The following is a 24,185-nucleotide window of genomic DNA, read 5'->3' on the forward strand; positions in this document are numbered from 1 at the left end:
GAGATATCTCCCTGATCACTTTGGACATTCAGTTGTCACCTAAAAAAGAACATAGCTTGGGTATGACCTAGAACATAAAGTATATCCTAAGATGAAGAAAAAAGACTGAATATGACCCACCATCAAATAAAATAAAATAAAATAAAATAAAGCCTGACAGGATCAAAGGTTACACCAATAATTTAACTATTTGCTAGAAAAAAATTCAACACTGCTTAAAAAGAATACAGCATAGTTCATACTCCCTACAATGTATCATTCGTAATGTCTAGTACATAATAAAAAAAATATTAGGCATCTGAAGAATCAAAAAAACATAAACCATTACCAAGAAAACAAGCAATCAACAGAAGACCGAGATGTTGGAGTTGCTATAATGGCTGTAAACTATCTATAATAAATATTACCAAGAAATTAAAGAAAATGATAGTGATAATATATGAGAGATGGGTAATATCAACAAAGAAGTAGAAACTACACACACACAAAAAAACCAAAATGTAAATTCTAGAACAAAAAGTGTATCTAAAATGAAAAATACACCAGATTGCCTTAAGAGTAGATTGGAGACTCCAGAAGAAAGGGTCAGTGACCTTGAATCTAATTTGCAGAAATTATTCAATCTGAAGAACAGAGGAAAGGGATTGAAAACAACTGAGCTGAGCATCTGTGACCTATGTGAAAATATAAACTGGTCTAACACATGTGTAATTGGAGTCCAAGAGAGAAAATATACAGAAAATGGGACTGAAAAATATTACTTGAAGAAATAATGGGCCAAATATTCTGATTTGGTTAAAAAAAATCAATCTGCAGAACCTAGAATCTCATCAAAAACCAAGCAGAATAAAAATAGAAAGAAAACTACACCTGAGTACATCATAGTTAAACTGCTGAAAACCAAAGAAAAAGAAAAAAACTTGAAGTGGTCACAGAGGATAACAAGACATGTTAGATATAGAGGAACAATGATAGGAATGATGTTTAAAAAAAGAAACAAGGAAAGAAAAGAAAAAGAAAGAACAGAAAAGAAAAAGAACGAAAAAAAGAAATAAAGTGGCAATCGAGAATTCTATTAATATATCCAGGGCAAGTATCCTTCACAAACGAGTGAACTAAAGACATTTTTAGATTAAAACTGAGAGAGTTTGTCACTAGCAGACTTGCCTTTCCAGAAATGCTGAAGAAAGTTCTTTAGGCTGAAAAGAAATAATATCAAGATGAAAATTCAGGTCTACTAGAAGGAGTGAAGAGAACCAGAAGTGGTAACTATGAGAGTAAACATTAAAAAATATTTTTTTTCCTAATTTCTTTATTAGAACTAACTGTTCATATGTATATAGATATATGTATATATCTATATGTATGTGTGTATATATCTTTGTCTATATACACAAACACACATATGCACACATCCAGGTATACCTCAGAGATATTGCAGATTTGGTTCCAGACCACTGCAATAAAGTGAATATCACAACAAAGAAAGTCACACAATTTTTTTTTCATTTTCCAGTGCATATAAATGTTTTATTTACACTATACTGTAGTCTATTAAGTGTACAATAGCATTATGACTAAAAAGTATAAATATCCTAATTAAAATATACTTTATTGCTAAAAATTGCTTATGCAGAGACACAAAGTGAGCACATGGTGTTGGAAAAATGGTGCTGATACACTTGATTGACACAGGGTTGACACAAAGCTTCAATCTGTAAAAAACGCCATAACTGCAAAGCACAATAACCAAAATGCAATAAAGCAATGTATGCCTGTATATGTGTGTGTGTGTGTGTGTGTGTGTGTATACACGTACACATACTCATTGCTTATATATACACATATACATTGCTTGTGGTATTATAACATTTGCAGATGTGAAATATGTGAAAATAATAGTACAAAGGAGAGAGTAAAATTGTAGTTATGAAGTTATTAGCCTTACCATCAAGTGGAACAATATTAAGACTAAGTGAACTCTATTAAGTTAAGGATGCGTATTGCAGTCCCCAGAGGAACCAAGGATCTTCATTATAAATCCACTCACAAGTGTCATTCACATGTTTATTCTTATATCATTTTTCACTGCTAGCCACAGTCTAAGTTAGTAAAAGCAATTCTCTGTATGGTATAAAAACAATTTGGTCAAGATAAGCAGCTTTTTTTAATGATCTGGCATGAAAGGAAGATAAAATTTAATGCATTTTATATCCCTGAGTGTTATTTCTCATACCTAGACTTTTGGTGAGATCTAACATCTAATAAATCCTTAAATTGTTTTGCCTTGTGGTGTTAGCTGTAGCCTTCCCCTGGGAAAGCCTGTGTTACAAATACGGAATTTTCTTCTTGTTTTATTTACCTTTGCCTTTGATACCTTGGATCAATGTTTTTGTACACCATGTGTATTTTTGTATCAAAGCCACAAAATCCCAAAGAGAATTTTTAAAATTTAAAATATTTAATGGCATATATTGATCATTAGAATGGCTCTTTAAAATTTTTAATTAATTATATTGAATAATCGAGATTCTCTTCTGTGGCAGAAAACACACTTTCAAAGGAATAGTACATCTTCCTATACCATTTGTATTTGGATCCAATCCACAAATCTTTCAGAGAGCTCTACTCTACAAATTGTAGTCCTCAAATCCAATAGTCTGCATTGGTGACATATCTACACATTAACTAATATCATATTCTTACATTGCACATATAATTTCATTGTTTTACAAACAATGGCAAGTGATAATGTGATATTTTTAAGACTATTATGATATTAAGACTATAAAGACTATTATGATAGCACTTATTTGTTAAAAGTGCTCTAGCTCCATGCATTCAATTCTAACAGAAACAAGAATGTGGAATGTGTGATAATCTTACAGGTTTCTCTCTTGGCAAAGATTGCCTTCTGTTGCATAATTTGCCCTTAAACATTCTATTTCTGGATCACATTTTGATTAGGAATTAAAAATATTGAGCCTTGAGTCCAAATAAAAAGAATAGAATAATTTAAAAAGGACTATCTCCATTTAAAAAAGAAAACACAGTTTAAGAGAAAACCTTGAACTCTGAGACCACATCCCTGGTTATAAATTGTTTAGCTCATTATTTTAAATGCACACAATGCACATTATTTGGACAGGGGATTCTTTTAAAAAAGGGTTTATTCTCCTTGGATTCCCATCAGACCTGCCTGACTTCTGAGGCTGGCCTGTCGCTTTTGAACTTCCAGTTGGACCATCTATTATCTCCCAGTCTGTCCTGCCTGGGGTTTGTCAGAGTGTGGGTTCACCTCATTCATTCCAAGGTCTAGCCCAGCTCAAAAGACTAAAATCTTAGTCCAAACCAGACTCCATTACCCAGACAGAGAATTTTGTGGCCCAAGGATATAGCTAGGTGGGTGAATAAATGGTTTGAAGATTGGCATCAGTATGGAATACGCTTAACGCAATGTCCAACAAGGACACTAGTGATACACAGTTGATTCAGGAAAAAGTACTCAGTGTTGGTTCTTATCATCTTTCTAATGAAATGGATGAAAAAAAATGAACACTATGCTTATTTACAGCTATAACTGTCACAAGGAATGATTGCAAATACTCATTAACACAGCAATAGAATTCAAAATGAGTTTGTCTAACTTTGAAAAATGGTGCTGTTCAGGATGAAAGTAAAAAAAAAAATCCACATAGAAAGTTCAAGTAATGTCACATAGTCTTAAGAACAAAGGGCTAAAGCAAAATCAAACTGCAGTGAGAGGCCAAGCAGAGAGAAATGATAAAGCAAAAACCAGAAAAATTCCAAGGGTTAGGACTGACGACATGTTGCAAATACATCAGCCCAAATTGGATATTATTTCCAAATTAGTTACCACATTATCTTCATAAAAATTTCTCCTCAGAACAAAACCTTGCACAAGGATGTTAAAGTTTGCAATTTATGTAATACTGAGCCTGAAATACATATATCATATGTAGTTGCAAAAGTCAAACAAGTGGAAGGCATATATAAGTCAAGAAAAATCAAAGGATAAATTATAATCAAAGAGTAATCCATAATCTCCAAAGTGAGAATTATGGACAAGGATTTGAGTACTGGGTTATGCTGGGACAGAAAATGGGAAAATAGTTTAGTTGGACATAAGTATAAAATATATAAAAATGATCACAGAATCTTAGCAAAGCTTCATAATGAGCCTGGAAACATTGCATGTGCATTGGTAGAAAGGGGTTCTCTGCCTTAGAAAGTGCATGGAGAGAAGAGGTCAACTGATTTGTGATCTTAGAGAGATCCAACTCCAATTTGGAAAATTAAAAAACAAAAAACAACAAACATTTCTGTAGAGGAATAATATTAATAATCATAGGGTCTCATATTAAAAATAGAGCTAAAAATCAACCAAGAGTAATAATATGTTCAGTATGTCCCCGGCTCATTTATTCTCTCCTGGTAGTTAATTGTCTCTTCTAATCCATTATAGATATTTTTGTCTTAGATTTCCTTAGCTCCTGTGTTATCTCTCCCCTCATTGCTTTAAGATCACTGCGATTATTATTTATCACATCTTTCTGGCCCCACTAATATGTAAAATTTTGATAATTTGCTTTTCCAAAGGACAGTGATTAAACTGTTAAGGGAATTAGATTAGGTCTCCAAATGTATGAGGAAGCAACATAGAACACTACATATAGAAAAGAGACAAATGAAAGGAATTTGGTTGTACTCTACAACTTTGGGAAAAAGGAAAACACTGTCATTAGTTTTTGATGTGCTGGCTTAGTTTATACTACAATTATTAATTTGGGGGGTCACGTTAAGTACTGAGCAAGAGACATAAAATACTAAGATAGAGGCTGAGCCCTCAGGGGATTAATAGTCTTGTCAGGAACATAAGACTAAAATGGAGACCAATCGTACCAACAGTACCAAGAAAGATCAGAGAAGGGAAAGGTCATTTCCAGATGAGAGAGATCAAGAAGCCTTCAAGGTAAGGGTAGAGACAGAATGTTGAGGGAACATTTCTAGGAATGTTAATAACAGAAGCAAGTCTGCTCAAGGAACAGTAGCAATACAATTAGGTTGGCGTAAAAGGTTAGGAATCTCCAAGAAATCTGAAGACTAGTGTGGGCCACAGTTTGAAAACCATGGTACAGAATCTGACTACTCAAGGTCTTCCTTAGCTGTCTAAGAAACCTGTAATTTTTCTTATTGATAAGGGGAGAAACTGAGAGTTATTTTGAGTATGAAAATTGGCTGATCGAGGTACAATTTAAAAATGATGATATTGGGAGCAAAGTACAAGGAGCAATGAAGTTGGGAAAGGAGGTGAAAAGGTTGCAAAGCAATGAGATAATAAACAGTTGTCCAGTTCAGAACACTGGAGGAGGCAAACCACTTTGGGACAAAAAAATAAATATTATTTTTCATGATGAAAAAAATGACAGCTTTTCAGAATGGTGGACTATTTATCATCATGCATACCCAAGGGTTATGCTTTTTGTTTTTAACCTTCTGTTGCAAATAGTATTATCCTTAACTAAGAATTTAATGACAAATCCTCTTTGGAATGTTACTCTGAAGTCTCTTTGGAATATCTGCAGATGATCAAAAGAACTTGAAATGCTTTCTTGTTGCTTTTAAAATGTGAGGGGGAAAAATTGCTTTTCAAAATACCAGCTGCAGGATGAATTTCCAGAAAATGTAGCTTTAAATGTTTCTCTTCCTTTTCTTTTAACTCAAATAACCTGTGTATATTTTCAATACCTTTTTTTCCAATATCTTTTCATATTAACCGTAAAGTAATGAATGGCGGGTAAAGGAGGAAGAGGAGGGAAGAAACTCTGTCCATTTGAAAAGAGTTCATTATTTTTGCCCTATTTTGCAGAGTGTCATTTTAAATAAGTGCTAGCCTGGAGAAGGTTTTTATTGTTTTGAACCACCGGCTTTATATTACCTTAAAAAAAAAAAAGCCTCTCAGCCGCAAGTTGGATGCTTCTGGCAGCAGTACAAATCTAGCACCACCCAGGGAGGGAGCGTATTTGCTTCTTCGCTCATTTCTGTCAGGGTTGAGGAATGCTGGACATCCAAAGACGAGGGAGGCTGCAACACGCTTCTCCCCAGCCCCACACCTTGGGCCTCCTCCTTTTGCAACATACAGGTAAGTACACCGCGGTGCTGCTTCAAGCAGAGCGTCCCAGCTCACTGCCAGCAAGCGGTGAGAGTCAAGTGCACTGCACTTAAGATGCCGAATGGGTCTCCCCAACACCTTCAGGGAGCTCAGTTTGGCCTGACTTAGGTCATAAGGTTCTTACTCCACCCAATAAATTCCTGAAAAGGTCCTTTTGTGTTTTATTGTTATTTATATCTTTGTGTATCACTTTGCAGCATGCTTTTCTATAGCCTATTAAAAAAACCCACTGAAACAGCAACGGTTTGTTTGTTTGTTACAAATCCATGCCTAGTTATTAATCTATTATTCTTTCACATTCAGAAATTATGAGATCTTATAGCAATCTGTATTGCTGAACAACGAAATGTCATATAAGGTTTTCAATTCAATATTTTAAAGTAACACCAATGGATAAAATAAATATAAGACTTGACATTGGACAGTGAACTGGAAAACTATAGAAATAAAATTTTCCCATAATATGGCAGTAGTCTCTAAATATAAAACTCAATGTTATAAATTTGGGTTCTTAATGAATTTTTTATATCACAAATTCTGTTTCCACTTAGATGTCAGAAACTGAGCTGGAAAAGATAAAAGTAAGAACAGCTGAGCATTTTGAAAATGATAAAAATAACATTTCTTGGTTGAAGGAAGGTAAGTCTTCTTGCTCTTGATTTTCTATTGGTGTGAAAATTTTTATAAGCAAGGAATAGCATGGGAGAATGAGAAAAAGTGCCCTGGCAGTTCAAATGACATTACTATTTCTGATTTTCATCATTATTATTATTTTAACACACATGTGGCCTAAGTGGTCATTTGAGGATCTTTAATATTAAAATGCTTTTTATAACCCCTGTGTTGCAGGAAACATAGATTACTTTGTTGGTAAGACTTAATATGCATTTTCAATTCAGAAACATAGTATCTGTGAGGTTGTTGTAGTGCTGTAGATTTTGTTGCTTTATAGCCAAGAAGACTAATTTGAGGACAAGTATTTTTAAATAATAATCACAGAAAGGGATGCATGCTGTAGGAGAGTATGTCTGCAAATAGAATCGCCATTCACTGCAATTAGAGAAGCCACCTTCCCAGGGGACAATGCTGTCGGCCACGGCACGGCATGCGTAAGACGGTTGCTTGAAATACACACACAAATCGATATGTTCTCCTATGATGAGTGCAAATTTGTGCACTTTCGAAAATATCTCTAAACCTGTGATTATTTACTAGAAGGCTTGGTTTTATAATCTTTTGATTTTGTGAACACCTTTAATGTCTCTTAAAGGAAACTGATTTGGTATTTTATCTAAATAGGTATGCTGTGTCTTTTTCCTCATTTTATGAATCTATTAAATTGTAAAGGGACAGGTCTCAAGTAGCTGAAATTTTTTTAAATTGTTTTATGAGGTCATAAGAGACTCTAATAAATATGTCAAGTAAGTTATACAACACCAAAATAATAACAATAATATTAACAGCATCAACAATATTTACTGACATTTATTGATGATTATGCTGAATCATCATGACAACCCTATGAAGCAGTTACTGTCCCCAATTTACCGATAAGAAAACAGAGCCTTAAAGAGTTCAAGTAACTTGCCTAAAATTACAAAATTAGGAAGTGCCAGAGTTGGGATTCAATGCCAGGTTGTGATTCTACAGCATGTGAATTGAACCACCGCCTGATCGTGTTCCAAAAGAAAAAAAGTTTAAGTTACTTGTCAGGACATGATCTGTGCTCAAAAAAGATTTTCCTGCGGTGTTTAAATCAAAACCTCCAACTTCATCATACCCTCACATCCACTCTTGTCCTAAATCCCACCCGACCCCCACTCTCATTTTTAAAATGTTTACTTTTTTAAAAAAGATCATTCCTTCTGCCCAATTGCTCAGCAACCACATTTAATAGTGGGGGATAAAAGTTAATACAGACATAAAGTGTTCTCAGAATCATTTCCTTTAAAAAGCCACAGGGCTAGAAAATTCTCTAACTTCTTTTTATTAAAAGGTCTTTTAAATAGAGTTCTTTAAATACAAGATAAAAGAAAAAAAATTTAACTCGCATCAAAGATCCTCCTGTGTTTTTCTTATGAATCCCAAATCCATGAAGACAGAGATCTTCTTCATTATGACTTACGGTGAAGTTTATATTATTTATTTTTACTTTAATTGCTGCATACTATAGATGTCATATAGAAATAATGATGAAATTGATAGACCAATCAATTGTTTCCTGATGAATTTTCTTTAAAGAAAAAATTGTGTCCATTAAGTACAACTTGGGCATTGAATTCTTGTAATCTATAAAATCTAATTTCCCAGGTGACCTGTTTTATCTCATTTGGACACTTCATTTAAGCTACACTCAAATTATGTTTACTATATTTCATAAAAGGAAATTGAGCCAGATGCTAGATGACAACATCTTAATTGGGAATTATCAGGATGAGTTAGTTTTCAAACATAAATGTCTTTTTTTTGTTGTCAAGAAAAAGTATATGGGTTGGTTTATTAAAAAAAAAGACAAACTGGTGCAGTAAAAAGAGGGTGGCATTTGAAGTCAGGAAGGCATGGTTTTTAAATCTCAGCTCAGCTACCTACTAGCTGTGTGACTGCGGCATGTTACTTCACTTCCCTGAGCCTCAGTTTCATTAGCTAGGGACAAGAATACCTGCTTTGTGAAATTGTGGCCATGAGATTTTATTAGTTCTCTGTTTCTTTTCCTCTTAAAAGCATGCTTCAGAATAGTAATGTTTTTTGAGAGCTTGTTTCACACCTTGAACAATCTGGAATAGCAATAGCATTGTATATTTTTATAGCATTTCCTATACACTCCTTCATTTGACATCTATAACAACCTGGTGTGCAGTAGTATTGTCCCCATTTTGTAGATTAAGTGACTGAGGCTTAGAGAAACTCTGAAGCTTGCTCAAACTTGCAGACCTGGGAAGTGGCGAATTGATTCTGAAACCCAAGTCTTCCAGTTCCAAATCCTGTTCTTTTTATTAAATCACTTTATCACAGTGACCTTTCCAACAGTTATCAATCAAAATTTTAAATTCATCAACCTCCCTTTCCCCCATCCTTGCTTTAAAAAAAAAAAAAAAAAAAAGATGCTTTAAGTTGTTCCAAAGGTTTTTGGTTTTTTTTCCCCCATGGATGACAAAAGTGGTTGTATCTCACATCACAGTGCTTTTGTTGCCTCGCCTTGGAACCCCAGCTGAATACTCCTTATTGCTAAAATACGGGTAATCATGGCAATGCCTTATTACGGTTGGGTGAGCACTTCGCTGGAGTGACCTACACAAAGCACTGAGGGCAGCACCTGACCTCAGAGTGAGCATGCAACCAACAGCAGTTCCCACCATCATCACCATTCTAAGTACTGCTATTCTTTCTAGCTTCTCAGCCTAGAACATTCATGCCATTTATCCAATTCAATGATTATTAATTATGGCATGACTAGAGACAAGGTATGAGCATGATGGAGAACAACAACAACAAAAAAAGGAAACATATTCGTGCTCAGGCACTTATTCTTCAATCATCTCATTCAGTTGTCTTGCTTTTGCCAGAAAGGCCCAGAGGATCTTGTTTGCCTTCCACCTTTACTCAGTTAGATTAGGGGCCTGTCATACAGATGGTGAAAGCCACACCCGGAGCCATGGTCGATAATTAGGGTTAAACAGTGTTTGAGAAACACCACCGGCAGATCCGAACATGCATTTATTTTAAAATGAATTCTGTTTCCGCCTCTCTCAAATGGTTAGGCTTCTACCAATACCAGTCACATTGCCTGTAAATTCTAGACTTCCCACATTTTAGATTCATCCATCAGATTCCTGGGTCCCTACTTAAGGAATTCAGGAGGCTACAGGTGAAGCCAAGGAATAAAAGCTTAAGAATAAGACAGATAGATGATTCTGAAGTAAAATGTCTGGGGACCATACTCAGAGAGACTCTGTCTTAAGAGAATCAGAGAAACAAGGTATGAGTTTGAGATTAAGTGCCAGGCAAGATGAGCTGCACTGTGCAGTCACCGACCAGCGTGGTCTGGGAAGCCCAGTTTTGACGGCAGTCACCATCTATTTGTATGGGCAAAGAGAAAGAGATAATGCTACAAGCAAAGGCATTACAGGTGGGAAGATGCCTGTTTTGGTGCTAGGGAAATGAACGCACTGTCGGGTTATTTGTGCGGGGATTAACACAAAATGAGGGGAGAGAAAAGATTGTGTGCTAACTGTATGCTAAGTAGTTGGACACTGGTTCTGTGTTGTCACTGAAGGTGTGAGGGCAGGAGCTAATATATTGAAGCAAGGTTGGGGTCTATAAATCTGTAACTCTGTGACAGGTAGGCAGAGCCCGGTGAGGAAGGCAGAGGCTAGGTTAAGGGAGGAGGGATGGTGATGATTAAGAGAGCAATCCATTCGGCAGCCCTGAAGTGAGAAAAACATGACCTGAATAAAAGTCATATCAAAGAGAGGGAGAAAATAGGCCCAAATGTGAAAAACTTTATGAAGGAAAAATTGATATAACGTAGAAATTGGGGGAAAAAATTACAGGTGGAATAGGATGGCATGTAATACCCCATTAAGCCAAGGAGCATTCTGGGTAACCATTTCAGTGCTTGTAGCTTACACCATTTGATACGGAAGAGAAACAGCAAGATGAAGGGATGGAAGCCCTTACATTGTTGTCATTTGCAGTTTAAAATCACAGCATCACCAGCGTTTGAAATGCACACAATTTCTTAGAGTGTCTTCTGATTTTTCAGGGAATCTAAATTTCTATGTGAAATCTTCTGATTGTTAAAGCTTAGGTAATAATAATAATAACAATAACAATGACAATAAAATATCATTCAGGACAAATGAAACCAGGTTCTGGGGTCTATTCCAGCACAGAGACTACCAGTTTGTAACTTCTGTTCTAGGAATGTACATTTCTAAACAAAACATAATACAATTTCCTGAAAACTGTTTTTTCACAGATATTGCTGCAACTATCTACTGTCTATCTACATACACACACATACATATTTATATGTATGAGCAAAGTCAAGCAAAGTCAATGTGTATGTATGTAAAGACATATGCATACATATTTATATGTATGTGCAAAGTCAAGACAGCAATCATTTGACCTAAAATATGTGAAATTAAGAATACTGAAATAAAATTTTTGTCTTCAGAAGACTAGCTACCTGTAATTGTTTTAGTGGGCTATTCTCTTCACAATTGTAACAAGTAGGGGCAAAACAAAATCATCCCAAGTTACCAGTGTACCCTCAATACACCAAAGCAGTAGTTTTGCAATCTTCTAACCAGGTGTCAGGTCTGTCCAATAACTGTCAAGTTGGGTGGTACCCCAATGGGAAAATTCATGCTTAGAGCAAAAAACTTGACCAAAAATGTGGAGGTGAAGGGAATGAAAAAGATTTTCTCTCACCTTTCGTAAATGCCAGGAAGAAGAGAATATGGAAGATGAAAATTCTGTAGTTATTTTGAACTAAGTACAGTGTCTTTTCTGTAAGCAATCACATAGTAATCACAATCTTTGGTGATTTAAAAATCATTATTTAGGTTTATTTTAGAGGAAACTCTCCTAAACTTACCTAGTACTTATGTAGAGGAGTTGGGTCACCAATGACTTGGCACCTTGAATACACTGGTTATCATTTAGGTTAATGAATATTAGAGACTAATAATCCAAAAAACTGGCAAAGAGTCTAGAGCCCCAAAAACCCAGCTTCCAAAAATTCCCTTTTCAATACAATGCAAAACCTCAAATGCTTAATACAAAAATTCTATCTCATTCCTGAACTTCCATGTTTGTTTTCAAATGAGATGAAGTGAGAATCTTACTCACATTTATTGACATTCATAAGTTCACTGTACTGCCCTTTAATTCTAAGTAAAGACAACTTACTTCATTTTCTCAAAAAATAATTTCAGACCATGAACGTTAAAACAATTCCAAAATAGTATTTTATTCAATTCAGCAACCATTTGATGTAGCTCCTATTGAACTCATAGACAACATATGAGGCAAAGAAACAAAGATGCCCGAAAATGAAAATGTCACAGTTGCTGCCCTCAAGGAACTCGTGTACTTAAGTGCTTTATTATAATGACTAAAATTTAAACCATGCTAATTCTCTCACTCAGATAATTCTCATTTCTAAAAAGGCTATTTTTTGTATGTCTAGCTTAAAAAATTAAGCCACACTAATGCCTATTTTAAATTGTTAATTTCCACAAATAGCATATCTTGAGATTCCTATTTTAAGTAAACACAGAAGAATCATTAGCTCTTATTTCTGTAGTTTTCATTAACTTATGAAGTATGTTACCAAATAACCAAAATAGGAGTGAAGAAAAGGTAGTAGCCAAATAGGATGTTGTTGTTGTTTTGTTCTGTTTTAAAGTATAGCCAATAGGAAAAATTGGATGTGAAAATATGCCCTTGCAAGTCGTATCAATACGTAAAACAAGGACATCAAGAAGATCATTTCACAAGGGTAATTGTTTTGAAGCTTTGAAACAAGATAATGTGATAGAGCTTGGCGTGAGAACCATTCTTTAGAATCAGCAGTCAAGGAAGTTCTCTCCAAGGGAAAGTCATTTGAGCTGAGACTTAAATAACAAGAAAAAGCCAACCATGCAAAAATCTGGGAAGAGCATTATTCCACCAGGGAGAAGAGCCCGTACGAAGGTGGTAGGGCTCAGAATGGCTAGACAGGCAGGAAGGAAAGATGGAAGGAAGGAAGGGAGGGAGGAAGACAGCAGGGAGGGAGAGAAGGAGGAAAACGAAGGGTGTTTAAATTGGAAATAATTCTAGATCTTGCTGGCCAGTCATGAGACTGAATATTTTTTTCCTAATTGGAATTAGAAGTGACTGGAGATTTGAAACAGGGAAATATGAGCAATCATTCACATTGCACGAGGAAAAGAGGAGGAAGTAGAAATAAAATAGGAGACAATTGCAGCTGACCAAGCAAAAGATGATAACTGGGATACGAAAAAACTGTAAAGGTGGAAGAGAGGGAATAGATTTGGGATCTATCTGGAGGTAGAACCAACAGGACTGCCTGGGTGCCTTGGTGTGGGCCAATAGAAAGAAAGGCGCCAGAGGCTGGCTCCGGCCTTGAGACATTGCAAAATGGTAATGCTGAATGGAGCAGTGTGAGGGAAACTGGCTAGAAAAGGGAGAATCAGAAGATCTGGGTGGGGCAGGTTACATGTGAAATGCCTCCGAGACAATCTCATGAAAATTATCAGTTGTGCAATAGGATATGTGAAATCACTTGATCTACTTTGAGTACTATTGACAAGGGAAGTCTCCTTGAGAGTTTGCTTAGACCTGAAGGATTAGAAAGCAGCTGTTGAAAGGGATCATAATGGAAATGAAATAAAACTGCTGGTAGAAGGAATGGCAAGTGCAAAGGTACTGGGGAAGGAAAGAAAACAAGAGGGCTGGGGCATCTGGACCCAAGAGAAGGCTGGTATTCCATGAGTGTGAAGAGTGTGGCTGGAACAGGCCCTAGAGCCTTTTTCACAGGCCCTGGTTGACATTCTGGATTCCAATAAACTCTTTACCCTGGGAATGCCTACTAAAGATGTATTGTAGTAAAATATATCCCATTGTGTATTATTCTCAAAAGAATGTATGTTAAAGAACTCTCAGAGGATGGCACATTACTTTCAAAATTTAGCAATATCAAAGAGGAGCTTTATCAGTGCTTGAGAGGACAATAACAGACACTGATTCCAGCTAAATTAATGTAAAGGGGAATGTATTGGAAGGCTTGGTGCTAGATCACAGTTTAGAAGGAAAATCTAGGTCCAGGAGAGGCAGGAATTAATCCAGCCCGGGTGAGCCTGGGAGCAAGACTTAACAATATATTAAGGTCACCACTCCTGCAATAAATTAGCTCCATATCATTTTTCTGTCCTCTTATTTCATTCCTCAAAACTCCAAGTCCCAAGGAAGGAAGCTCAATAGTTTTGGCCACGAACCGACCTCCTGGATAGGCAAGGCAGGGAACCTTGTCCGACAGCACCACAAGGCTATACTCAGTGAGACGTAGATGCTTCTTCAGAGGGAATTCAGAGTTTTGGCACCAGAATAAAAGGACACCAGATGCTGTGTGGCCCCAACATAATGTCTACTCCAAGACTCTAAATACCAACGACCCATGCTTTTCTCCGCAAGGAATAATATTTTCTTAAGAACCTGAGATGTGATGCTAATAAAACACTGACTATTTCAGGAAGGGGAGTACTTACTTTAAATGTATTGGCCTCCTACTGAAGTTCAAATGTCAGAATCATTTCGACTCTCTGATAACCTTAATTTATGTTTAGAAAGTTCAGTAAAAGATGAGATCTTCTGTGTTCTCATAGGTCAACAAATTAAATTCCAGTGGCACGTCCTACAGCTGATGGTTAAAATTTCTTTCCAACTAAGCCTATAAAGTAGTAAGTTCATTTCCTATAAAATGATGATGTTGATCCCAATGGAATGGAAGGCCGAGAAGATGCCATGTCAGCCTTGAGACTATGACCAGATGAATTAATCAGTGCAAAGTCCCTATAAGTTGTTAAATAGCAGATTTAAAGACTCTCGCTCAATGATGATAGGGCAGTTCATCAAATCCAGAATGATCTTAGCTCACCATTATTAACTGCAATTTTATGAACTAGGAGTGAAGCAATCTGTAGAGACTGGAAACCAATCCCTCCTGTCTCAACAGGAAGAAGAAAATTGTAGATAACTAGAAATTTTCAAGAGATTTAGACCTTTCAATAGAGATTTTCGGTAGAATCATTCATTTTCCTATATGTCACAACAGCTGTTGATGTGCTACACTTAATCAACATTATTATAAAGAGCAGTCTTAGACTGAGAGGAAAAACGTCTTTTATGTTCTATGCCTCAGGAATAAGGACATTCCATTTCTTGTAAATTCTGCAAAGAGATACTTTACTTTTATATGATTATGGCCCATTTCTTTCAGCATAGGAACCGCACTTAGAGGGAATATACTCTCTAATAAAATGCACCTAACACTAGGTGTTCACCAGACCATTAGTAAAAGAAAGAAAGAAGGGATTGTGAATAGAGCAAATGAAGACATCACTCTACAGGCATAAATCATTTCAACCATTTTAGCCATTATTTAAGCCTGTCAAGAAGTAAATGTGCAGCAAAGACAAAAAGCAAGGGCAATGACAGTAGTTCTGCCAGTGTATAACTTCAAGAAAAGTACAGGGGACAACTCATAGAGGCGTAGTATTAAATAAGACATCAGGCAATTCTTTACCTTGAGCTACATTTCCACACCAACATGGATCTGAAATGAAATAGCTACATTGCGCAAGGTAAGAAAGGTGCTTCGTGATTTCTAATCTCAAACAGACAACAGGAGAAGAAAGCACTTTAGCTCCTCTTTCACTTACCAAATTTATTTTCTTTTATATGTAGAAAATTCAGCTTTAGATAGGAAATCATATTTCTTCTGGAGTTAGCAAAAGACGTGTTAATACTGAAATATATTGAATACAAATTTCGTAAAAATATAAAATGTATATGTAAATAAATCTTCTGGAGAATGAAGACTATATCAAAAGTCTATATTCAGACCACAAATTAATAAAAAGGATTCTACTCTTCACATGTGTCTTAAAACTAATTTATTAAACCAATACGTGCAATTCCAGATTGATAAGAAAAACCATTCCCACTCTAAAAGAAGCATTTGTTTTAAAAAATAATATAAAATTAAGTAAACCAAATCAACAAATTTTTCCTTTCCTACAAGACACAGACTTCCACAAGTAATATACAATGATTCCCATGCTCAAGAAACTTACAATTCAGTCGGGGAAATAAAATAACAACAACACATCCTGTTTACCATGGGATTCAGAAAAGCACAAGCTCTTCTGCTATATTTGAAATATAGTAGAATGTGCAAAAACAATTTGGATGGAACTTTTCGGTATCAACTCTCACGCACACCAAACCGTATGAATACACCCAATTCCTTAGATGCAGATTTATCTTAAAATTAAAACAGAATATTTTTATTTGTTTTGTTTTTAACGGACTTAGGAGGTTTGGGCTAAAACAACCATATGAGGAGTTATTTGAAACAGCAGGATTAATTTAAAAATATTAACTTAGATTTCTTACATATGTCTCTCAGAAGAAAAGACTTTTTGTGTAAATATTCTTTATTGCTTGCCCTTTTTTCTTTAAAAAAGGGGAAACAACTATTATCCTCTTTTAAAATGAGGATAAACTGCAGCATAAACAGATAGAGATACTGAATAGATAGTAAGTAGTTCACGTTTCCAAAGAAAATTCCTAAATGAAAGAAGAGGGAAAATTACACTAAGGACTTTTTTTACTTTTAAAAAAAAATAACAGCATAATTTGGACACATGGTGTATTTATAAGGCACGAATACATTGGACTGTTCAAATTCAGCATACTGTTAAACCTCTAAATTCTGTAGGCCATTAATTAAAAAGCAACTCTCTGGCCTCTGAATTCTAGAACAAATGACTGAGTATGAGTTTTGTAACATAACTTGTTCTATAATAGAACAATGTACAAACATATGTGTGTAAGTTTGTGCATGACTTTATGTAACTTATCTATGTTTATTTTAGAGAAATTAGAAAATGCACATGGCAAAAAAATCACTTGAATCCCCACACGCATAGATAGCTACTATGCATCTTCTATGTTTGATATTTGTATATGTATGTGTATACAGACATGCATTTATAATTTTAATAAAATATGATTATGCAATATATTTAATAGAATTTGATGACTCATAAATGACCATAAATACCTTTCCAAGGCAATAAATATAGATTTAAAGCATCATTTCAATGGCTATACACATAGTATTCTCTGAAGTAACAAAATATATGTAACCAATTACTCATTTTTAGATATTCAGGTTGTCTTAAGTCTTTTGCTTTTAAATCTCAAAGGAATACATTACAATGTGTTCTGGAATTTCCTCATACATGGGCTATGCAAAAGCACTGTGTGAGGTCCTCACACCTTACCTTTGGCTTTTGCCTGTCAGTTGACAATCTGTTGCACATCAATGCCTCAGTGTAGTTGCATAAAAGTCATATGCAGAAAGTCTTATCAGTGCTTTTTCTACAAATGAGGAAAGTAAAGGTCAGAGAAGTTTAAGAAATTTGGTCCAAAGTCACATGGGTCATAGACAAAAGGACCAGGTCTCAAGCCAGGTATTCTGATCCTAATTTCAGTGCTTTTTCCATCATAGGCTTCGCTTTGAAATATACTTGAAGAGAGATAGCCAATAGCCCCTCATTTGCACTCATTTTGACAATTAAAATTAAAGAAGACTGGAAAAGTTTGGGGAAGTCAGTGAAGCTGATACATCTTTAAACCTATTATTCATTTAGTTGGATTCTCTAAACACCTATCTTCAGCACAGTCACGGCGATTTGAATGGGAAAGAGGACTTAGTTATGAAATCAGGTGAAGATTCAGAAGTCAACTTATCTGTAGATTGTACTGATTAAATAGTTCAGAGTGAATTATAACTTTGTAATATTGCTGCATTCATATTTGAGAGATAAAAGTTGGAGTTCAGCTTCCATAATAACCAGTCATTTAAGACGCAAATGAATCATAAGAATTAATCATTTTAATATCTTCCCATTGACATTGGCTAACTAAACAAAAACATGGCTGATGGAGGAGGGAAGTGGAAACCTTATTTTGTTTGCTTATCTTTATGAAACAAGCACTTGAAAATAAAACATATCACATCAAAGTGTGGGGGGAAAATAACTCCAGTGGCAGAATCAACTATGATCAGATTAAGAAATAGCAATATATTTTTGCATGGCTAATAAACAGATCAAAAACCTGAAAACCTAAGGATATTTGGATGCCAAATCTAACTTTAATTTTTAAATATCCCTATCTGGTCAAATCATCTCTCTAGCAATAAAATTATATTACACACAGCCGTGTTTTCTCATATTTAGCAAGTAGCACCTTACCATCAACCTTAGATGTGACCCTGATTTTCCTTGTTATACTTAGAATTTTCAAAAGTTTGTCCCCTTATATCTTTAAATAGCAGGAATTAGCAAAGAAAAAAAGATATCACTCTGCAAAAGCTTTAAATCAGAAATGAACATAACTTTTTTCTGACAGCCATTATGGATCTACAGTGTCAATTGTACTTTTCGATCACAAATTAAATTCAATTATATTTTGGTGGTCAGAAGGCTGTGAGTTTATGATAATAGTACTTTTCAGTGAAAGCTATTTTTTTAGGTAATCAAATAATATGTTACAAATTACCTGATTTCTTAACACATACCGCACAAATGGAAAAAATAATAACAAAATACTTTAAAAAGGAAATATTTTAACTCCTCATCGTACGTAAGGGAGGAAACTAAAGTCAAATATTTTTCCATCCTTGAAGAAGGAATTTAATACAGTTCAAAAAATTCTGATTGCACACATAGACATATTGCTCCACAGGGCACCCAGACATATGTAATAATAAGCATCTATATTTCTGTCTAACCAATTGAAACTACAGAGATTATATGAATTTACCATTAGTAATAAAAGAAACTAAATAAACAACTTGAGAGCTAAGCAGAAGTAATCAAATTACAGCCTTCCAGTGGCTCGAATATCTAAACTCCTAATTTCTACCCAGATATCCAGTCTTTTTGTGGTCTAAGGTAAGCATCTCACAACCTCTATCAATCTCAACTTTCCCCAGTTTATTTAAGTAAACAGGGAGGCTCTTAAGTTCTTTGTCTAATATTAAATTTGACAAGCAGAGTGTTGTGCTTAAATATAAATTTGCATTTTTTAAAGGTAAGCAAGCTTCAGAGAGAAATAGATTTCTATCATATCAGAAGAAACTTTTGATGAGAAATAATATTATTGATATATTCTCTAATTCATCAGTCAGCACACATTGGTTAAGCCACTATGCCCTGTGAGGAGAGGGGATTGGATCAGACACTGGCAATAGACTAGACCAGAGAGGCAGATCACAGGGGTTTATTAGCCATGTGAAAGAAGTTTACTCTAAGGGCAAGGGGGAAACATAATATGGTATTACGAACAGAGAGGCCATTATTGGATTTGCCTTTTAAAAGTCCACTCTGGCTGCAGTGTGGATTGGAGAGGAGAAAAAGTGGATTGGTGGAAAGCAGGTAGGAGGGCTTGCAGTAGCCCAAGTAGTAGTTAAAAGAATGACAATGGGAATGAGGAGAAGAGAAATTTTGAGAACTCATTAAAAATTAGAATTATCAGGACTTCCTGGCAAAGTGGTTATGGGGATGGAGGAGAAGAAGACATCAAAGACAGTAACCACGTTGCTAGGTAAAAGATCATGCTCTTTACTCAGTTGGAAACACAGGAAGAGATATAGAATGGCCTCTACTTGGTGAGAATTAAATAACTAAGTGATTTTTTTAAAGTTACTTTATTTGCAAAATTATATTAACCACTGTCAAGGTGTTAGATATGATGGGCTCTAGAAATTGGGGCTCAGTGTTTCTTGAACTTTGGTTACCTAAAATTAATCTGTCATATTTTCTGGTAGGCTCTGGAAGCAATAATTGATAGTAAGAAAGTATCATGTTTAGAGTTAGTTTCAGTCTCTCACTCAGGAAGACAATAAGTTGATTTGGAAAGGGAAACAAAATATAGCATTTAAATTAAATTTCACAGCATCTCATGTGTCAAACTACAACTTATTTGGGGGCTGATGGGAAAAGGAAATCTATAGTTAGCCGTAGGGGTAAAAGACTCATTCGTTTTATCTTCACCTTATTACAAAGTGAAGAAAATGTCTTGATAAACAGGGCTTTCCCCCTTTCCCCACCAGTAATAATGCTACTTCTTTGAATGAATTTTAAGATATAAAACAAATTCAGGATTCTGTTGATGTCTTTAACAAGTTGATACACACATTAGACATAGTCATAAATGCCCCACAAAGAAGCAGTAAAGTTTGCAAGTCGGAGGTTGGTTCTATTTTGATACACAGTTTAGCTTTGTTGTTTCTATGAAGATTAAGGAATGTAATAAGAAAGTATGGCAAGCAAGTAGGGGCATGTTTCTATCAAATCCTATTCAGTTTCCTAAAAATAAAGTCTTATATTGATACCAAAATGCAACATCTTTGTCTTAGACATTCAACATGAATCAAAAGATGTCAAGATACAGCACTCTAAAATCTTTCCATTTCAGTACCGTGGGGAATGATGCAGTCAAAAAGTCTAGTCTTTGGAACTCCCAGACTACTAGTACCATATTTGATATCTGGATCTGCTAACTTATTAGATACTGATCTTGGTAAAAATGACAACATAACTGACAGTCAGTTTCTAATGCTATAATTCCAAAATAATAATGGCTACTGCAGGAGGCATAGTTGGTTGTCTTCTTAATATCCATTCTCTTATATTTCTTAAGGTCTCTCAGTTTTGTTCAGGAACTCATCCATTTCAGTGCAGTCATGCATTTCCAGGGAGGCTGGCCTCATCACTAATCTCAGGAAGTGGGACAAATTCTGACTGGTCTAACCCAGTTATGATGGTCCCATTGCCCTTGCCAGTGATCCTTTTAGGCAATAATTTGTGAAACAATTCCAGACAAGGAGACATGAGGGCCCATCTGCTACGGGTTTCTAATAAAGAGTTTTGTTTTGTTTCGTTTGGGGGAAGGAGGGAGGTGAGTTGGTTGGTTGTTTTATTTTGCTTTGTGCTTTGGCTCCTAAGATAGTTCACAAGAAAAAAGTGATCTCCTCTTTTGGATACTGTCAAGTTGCTGTATGATGCTTGAAATTGGTAAAAACCACCTTATAATCATAAAAGAAACAAGACTCAGCAAAAAGCCACACACCTAACCTAAAATGACATAGAAAAAAAGAAAATCTGGGCTCTTAAAAGTGTTGTTGAGCCATTCATTTAATCAATACTTGAGCCATCCTACCTCTAAAATTGATATGTGAGTAATAAATTACCTTATTTTTTAAGTTACTTTGTGTTGGAATTTTCTGTTATTTGCAGCTGAAAGCATCCTAAGTAACCCAGCTACCTTGCAGAAAGAGCAATAATGAATGACAAGCACTTAGCATCCAATAATAACTACTGTTATTATTTTACCGTTTTTCTTATGGTCATTTTTTGAATCTTTTTCTCATTTTTCCTGACTTTTTGAAACCACCAGGGAATGTATGGTTTCTTAGCCCTTTCTGTATTCCCCTACATACCTACAGCAGTGTCTATCAACAGTAAGTGCTTAGAAATATTTGTTAAATTGAAATTGAATTGAATCTAAGTATCCTTGGATGTTGTACCACAAGATCTATTCGTGAGCTATGGTAGACAGGTTTCATTAGCAAAAATAGAGAATGTTTTATAAAGAACAGTATTAGAAAAATCAGTGTAAATCAATGTAATTTTTATTCTAAAGAATATGTTTTTCTTTCTAAAGAAAAATACATTTCTAGAAACTGATTTTTAAATGCTAGAACAGTATTATTTTGAACTGACATTTCTATAGCACAGAGAAAAAGAAACTAAGATGAGAAAACTTAAAACATGGCAATGTCTTTGTGAAACCAAGCTGTGTCCTTCATAAACATTGATAAATATCAAAAATTCATTCACCTGTTGCAGCCTTGATCTTGCATTCATATTCTTGAGTGATAGCTTGGGTTTATATTCATATGCTCCCTCTTTTATCAGATAACTTTGCTCTTTTTTTCCTGGCTCCAAGAGTCTTTTTAGGCCTCAGTGTATAACACAAAAGTAAAGTAATGAGATATAAAGTGGTACAGCTAATTTTACCAATTAATAAATATAACAAGGCTCAGAAGAAGGTCTTTTTTTTTCCTTCTTTTCAATAAGGTTCAGACACTCATTATTTCTTTTTCCTTAAGACTATCTGGATGAATATTAATGTAATTTTAAAAATCCTGTTACTTCTAGTGCAATAGAATGTTGTGCTATTAATAGAAAAAGAAAATGGGAAGGAAAGGAACAGGCCTACCAAATAAAGTCTTATTTGGTGGCAAAAACCAAGCTAACGCCATCTTATATCACTGTAGCATCCAACTAAAGCACAAATGTTTTGTTTTCACAATCTCTAACTAAAATTTAGAATTTCCTTCAGTCAGAAATGTAGGCAACATCACAATAATGATCACAACCGTAGGATCAGCAATATCTGTGACTTTGTCACCAATAGAAATAAAAGATATTTTTATATCAATTTTGTATCAATTGTTATTGATATTACAGAATATCATTGCATCTTATCCCAAAATTAGTTATTCAACTTCTAGGTCTTATTGTTTAATGTATTGATAAGGCTCCACATATATTGCTTTATCACAATTTAAAAGATATTTGGGTAACTGTATGTAATTATTTTTCTTTGTAAATACTATGCATGTTATTTTATGCATTTGAGAGCATTATTCTGAAAGGCGTCCGTAGGCTTCACCAAACCTACATAGGACACCTAAACTAATGGAATGCAAATGAGCTGCATGCTTCTAGAAATTTAAAAAGCCAAGCGTGTGGTTAATACTGAATTTCTTTCCTTCCTGTCATATGTTACATCAAAGTCTTGCAATTGCACTACCTATGAACAGCCTTGACTTTTTTCAAAAAGATAAAACCTTTAAATTGTTAGTAATTAGTTGTATGTATGTTTCTCTTGTTAGATAATTTTGAATCATAAATATTCTGAGCCTATTATTGAAATAGTTGATTTTATAGGATTTCTATCAATGTGATTCTACCTTTAAAGGAAAACATTTGAAGAAAATTGCTATTTTTTATTACAATTCCACTGTGTATCCATGAAAAGAAAATAACTATTTTATTTATTGCCAACTGTGTATGAGTGTGTGTACAGTCAAAGACATAATTTCAAATATTTGTACATCATAAAAGGAAAAAACATTTGGAAATGAATTGTTTTTCGTCAAATTATTAGGAAGTTTAAAGGGCTATTTTTCATAGAGGAAAATTCATCCCAATGTAAGACAGATATAAAACAGTCTAATATAAAAGATAATCACAAGATCATGAACTTTCCTTTTTCAAGGAAACTGAAGGAGGCAGACATACATGGCTTGAATCCCAGCTCTAACTTTGCCCTTGCTTCCAGATTCACCCTTGCTATTATTAATAATGGTATCATGATTACTAGTACTAAGTAACAGTAGTTGAGTTTACTACGTGTCAGGTGTGGTGGGTGAAGCTGAAGCTATCAAGGCCAACAAAGCATGTATAGTAACAACTCTCAGAGGCTCCAGTCTAACAGGCAGATATTACATAACATATAAGTAATCAATTAAGTGCAATCATTACTGATATTAGGGAGGAAAATCACAAAGTGTATTATCTCACTTAATCTTTACAGCAACTCTGAAATAAGTATTATCTCCAATTACTAAAAGGAAGCTTGAATTCAGAGACATGGAGTTATTTGCCTTGTGTCACACAACTATAAGAGGACACAGAGATATCAGTCTAACAGGAGAGGTCAAAATACACAAAACTAATCACGAAGAAACAGCTTTATGCTATAATAATGTTTACCTTCTTGAAGGAAGAGACCATTCATCTTTTATATGATAGGTAAAGCTTAACAAATGAATGAATCTTAGAAATAAATCAAAACCAATGAAGAACATGGAACAAAATTTAAGGAAGAGGTGAAGGATAAGACAACAGAAATTATTAGACTCCGACATTCTTCCAGGAAGCCAAAGACAAGATGTACAGATTACACACCTTGGAAGAAAGGTATTAAGAAGACAACATAGTATGCAAAATTTAGTGAGCATCTACTACATGGAGAATACATACATGTCATCTTGAATGGTCTATTTTTAATCTGTTGTCAGTGACTCCCAAGAGTACAGAGTTGAAGAGGGTTCTGA

The 24,185-nt window shown here is 34.9% G+C and overlaps 1 protein-coding gene across 2 annotated transcripts in view; it reads left to right on the plus strand.

Moving 5' to 3' along the window:
- Positions 1–6,073: 6,073 nt before the first annotated feature.
- Positions 6,074–24,185, plus strand: part of MDFIC2 (MyoD family inhibitor domain containing 2) — a 106,831-nt gene continuing 88,719 nt past the window's right edge. For both annotated transcript variants that reach the window (XM_045529638.1, XM_045529640.1), the window contains exons 1-2: positions 6,074–6,163; positions 6,745–6,832. In XM_045529638.1, coding sequence (XP_045385594.1) covers positions 6,745–6,832 — 88 coding nt within the window. In that variant the 5' untranslated portion in view covers positions 6,074–6,163. The remainder of the gene's footprint in view (positions 6,164–6,744; positions 6,833–24,185) is intronic.

This window comes from Lemur catta, chromosome 18 (genome assembly GCF_020740605.2).
Source record: "Lemur catta isolate mLemCat1 chromosome 18, mLemCat1.pri, whole genome shotgun sequence".
In the NCBI taxonomy this organism is placed as follows: domain Eukaryota; kingdom Metazoa; phylum Chordata; class Mammalia; order Primates; family Lemuridae; genus Lemur; species Lemur catta.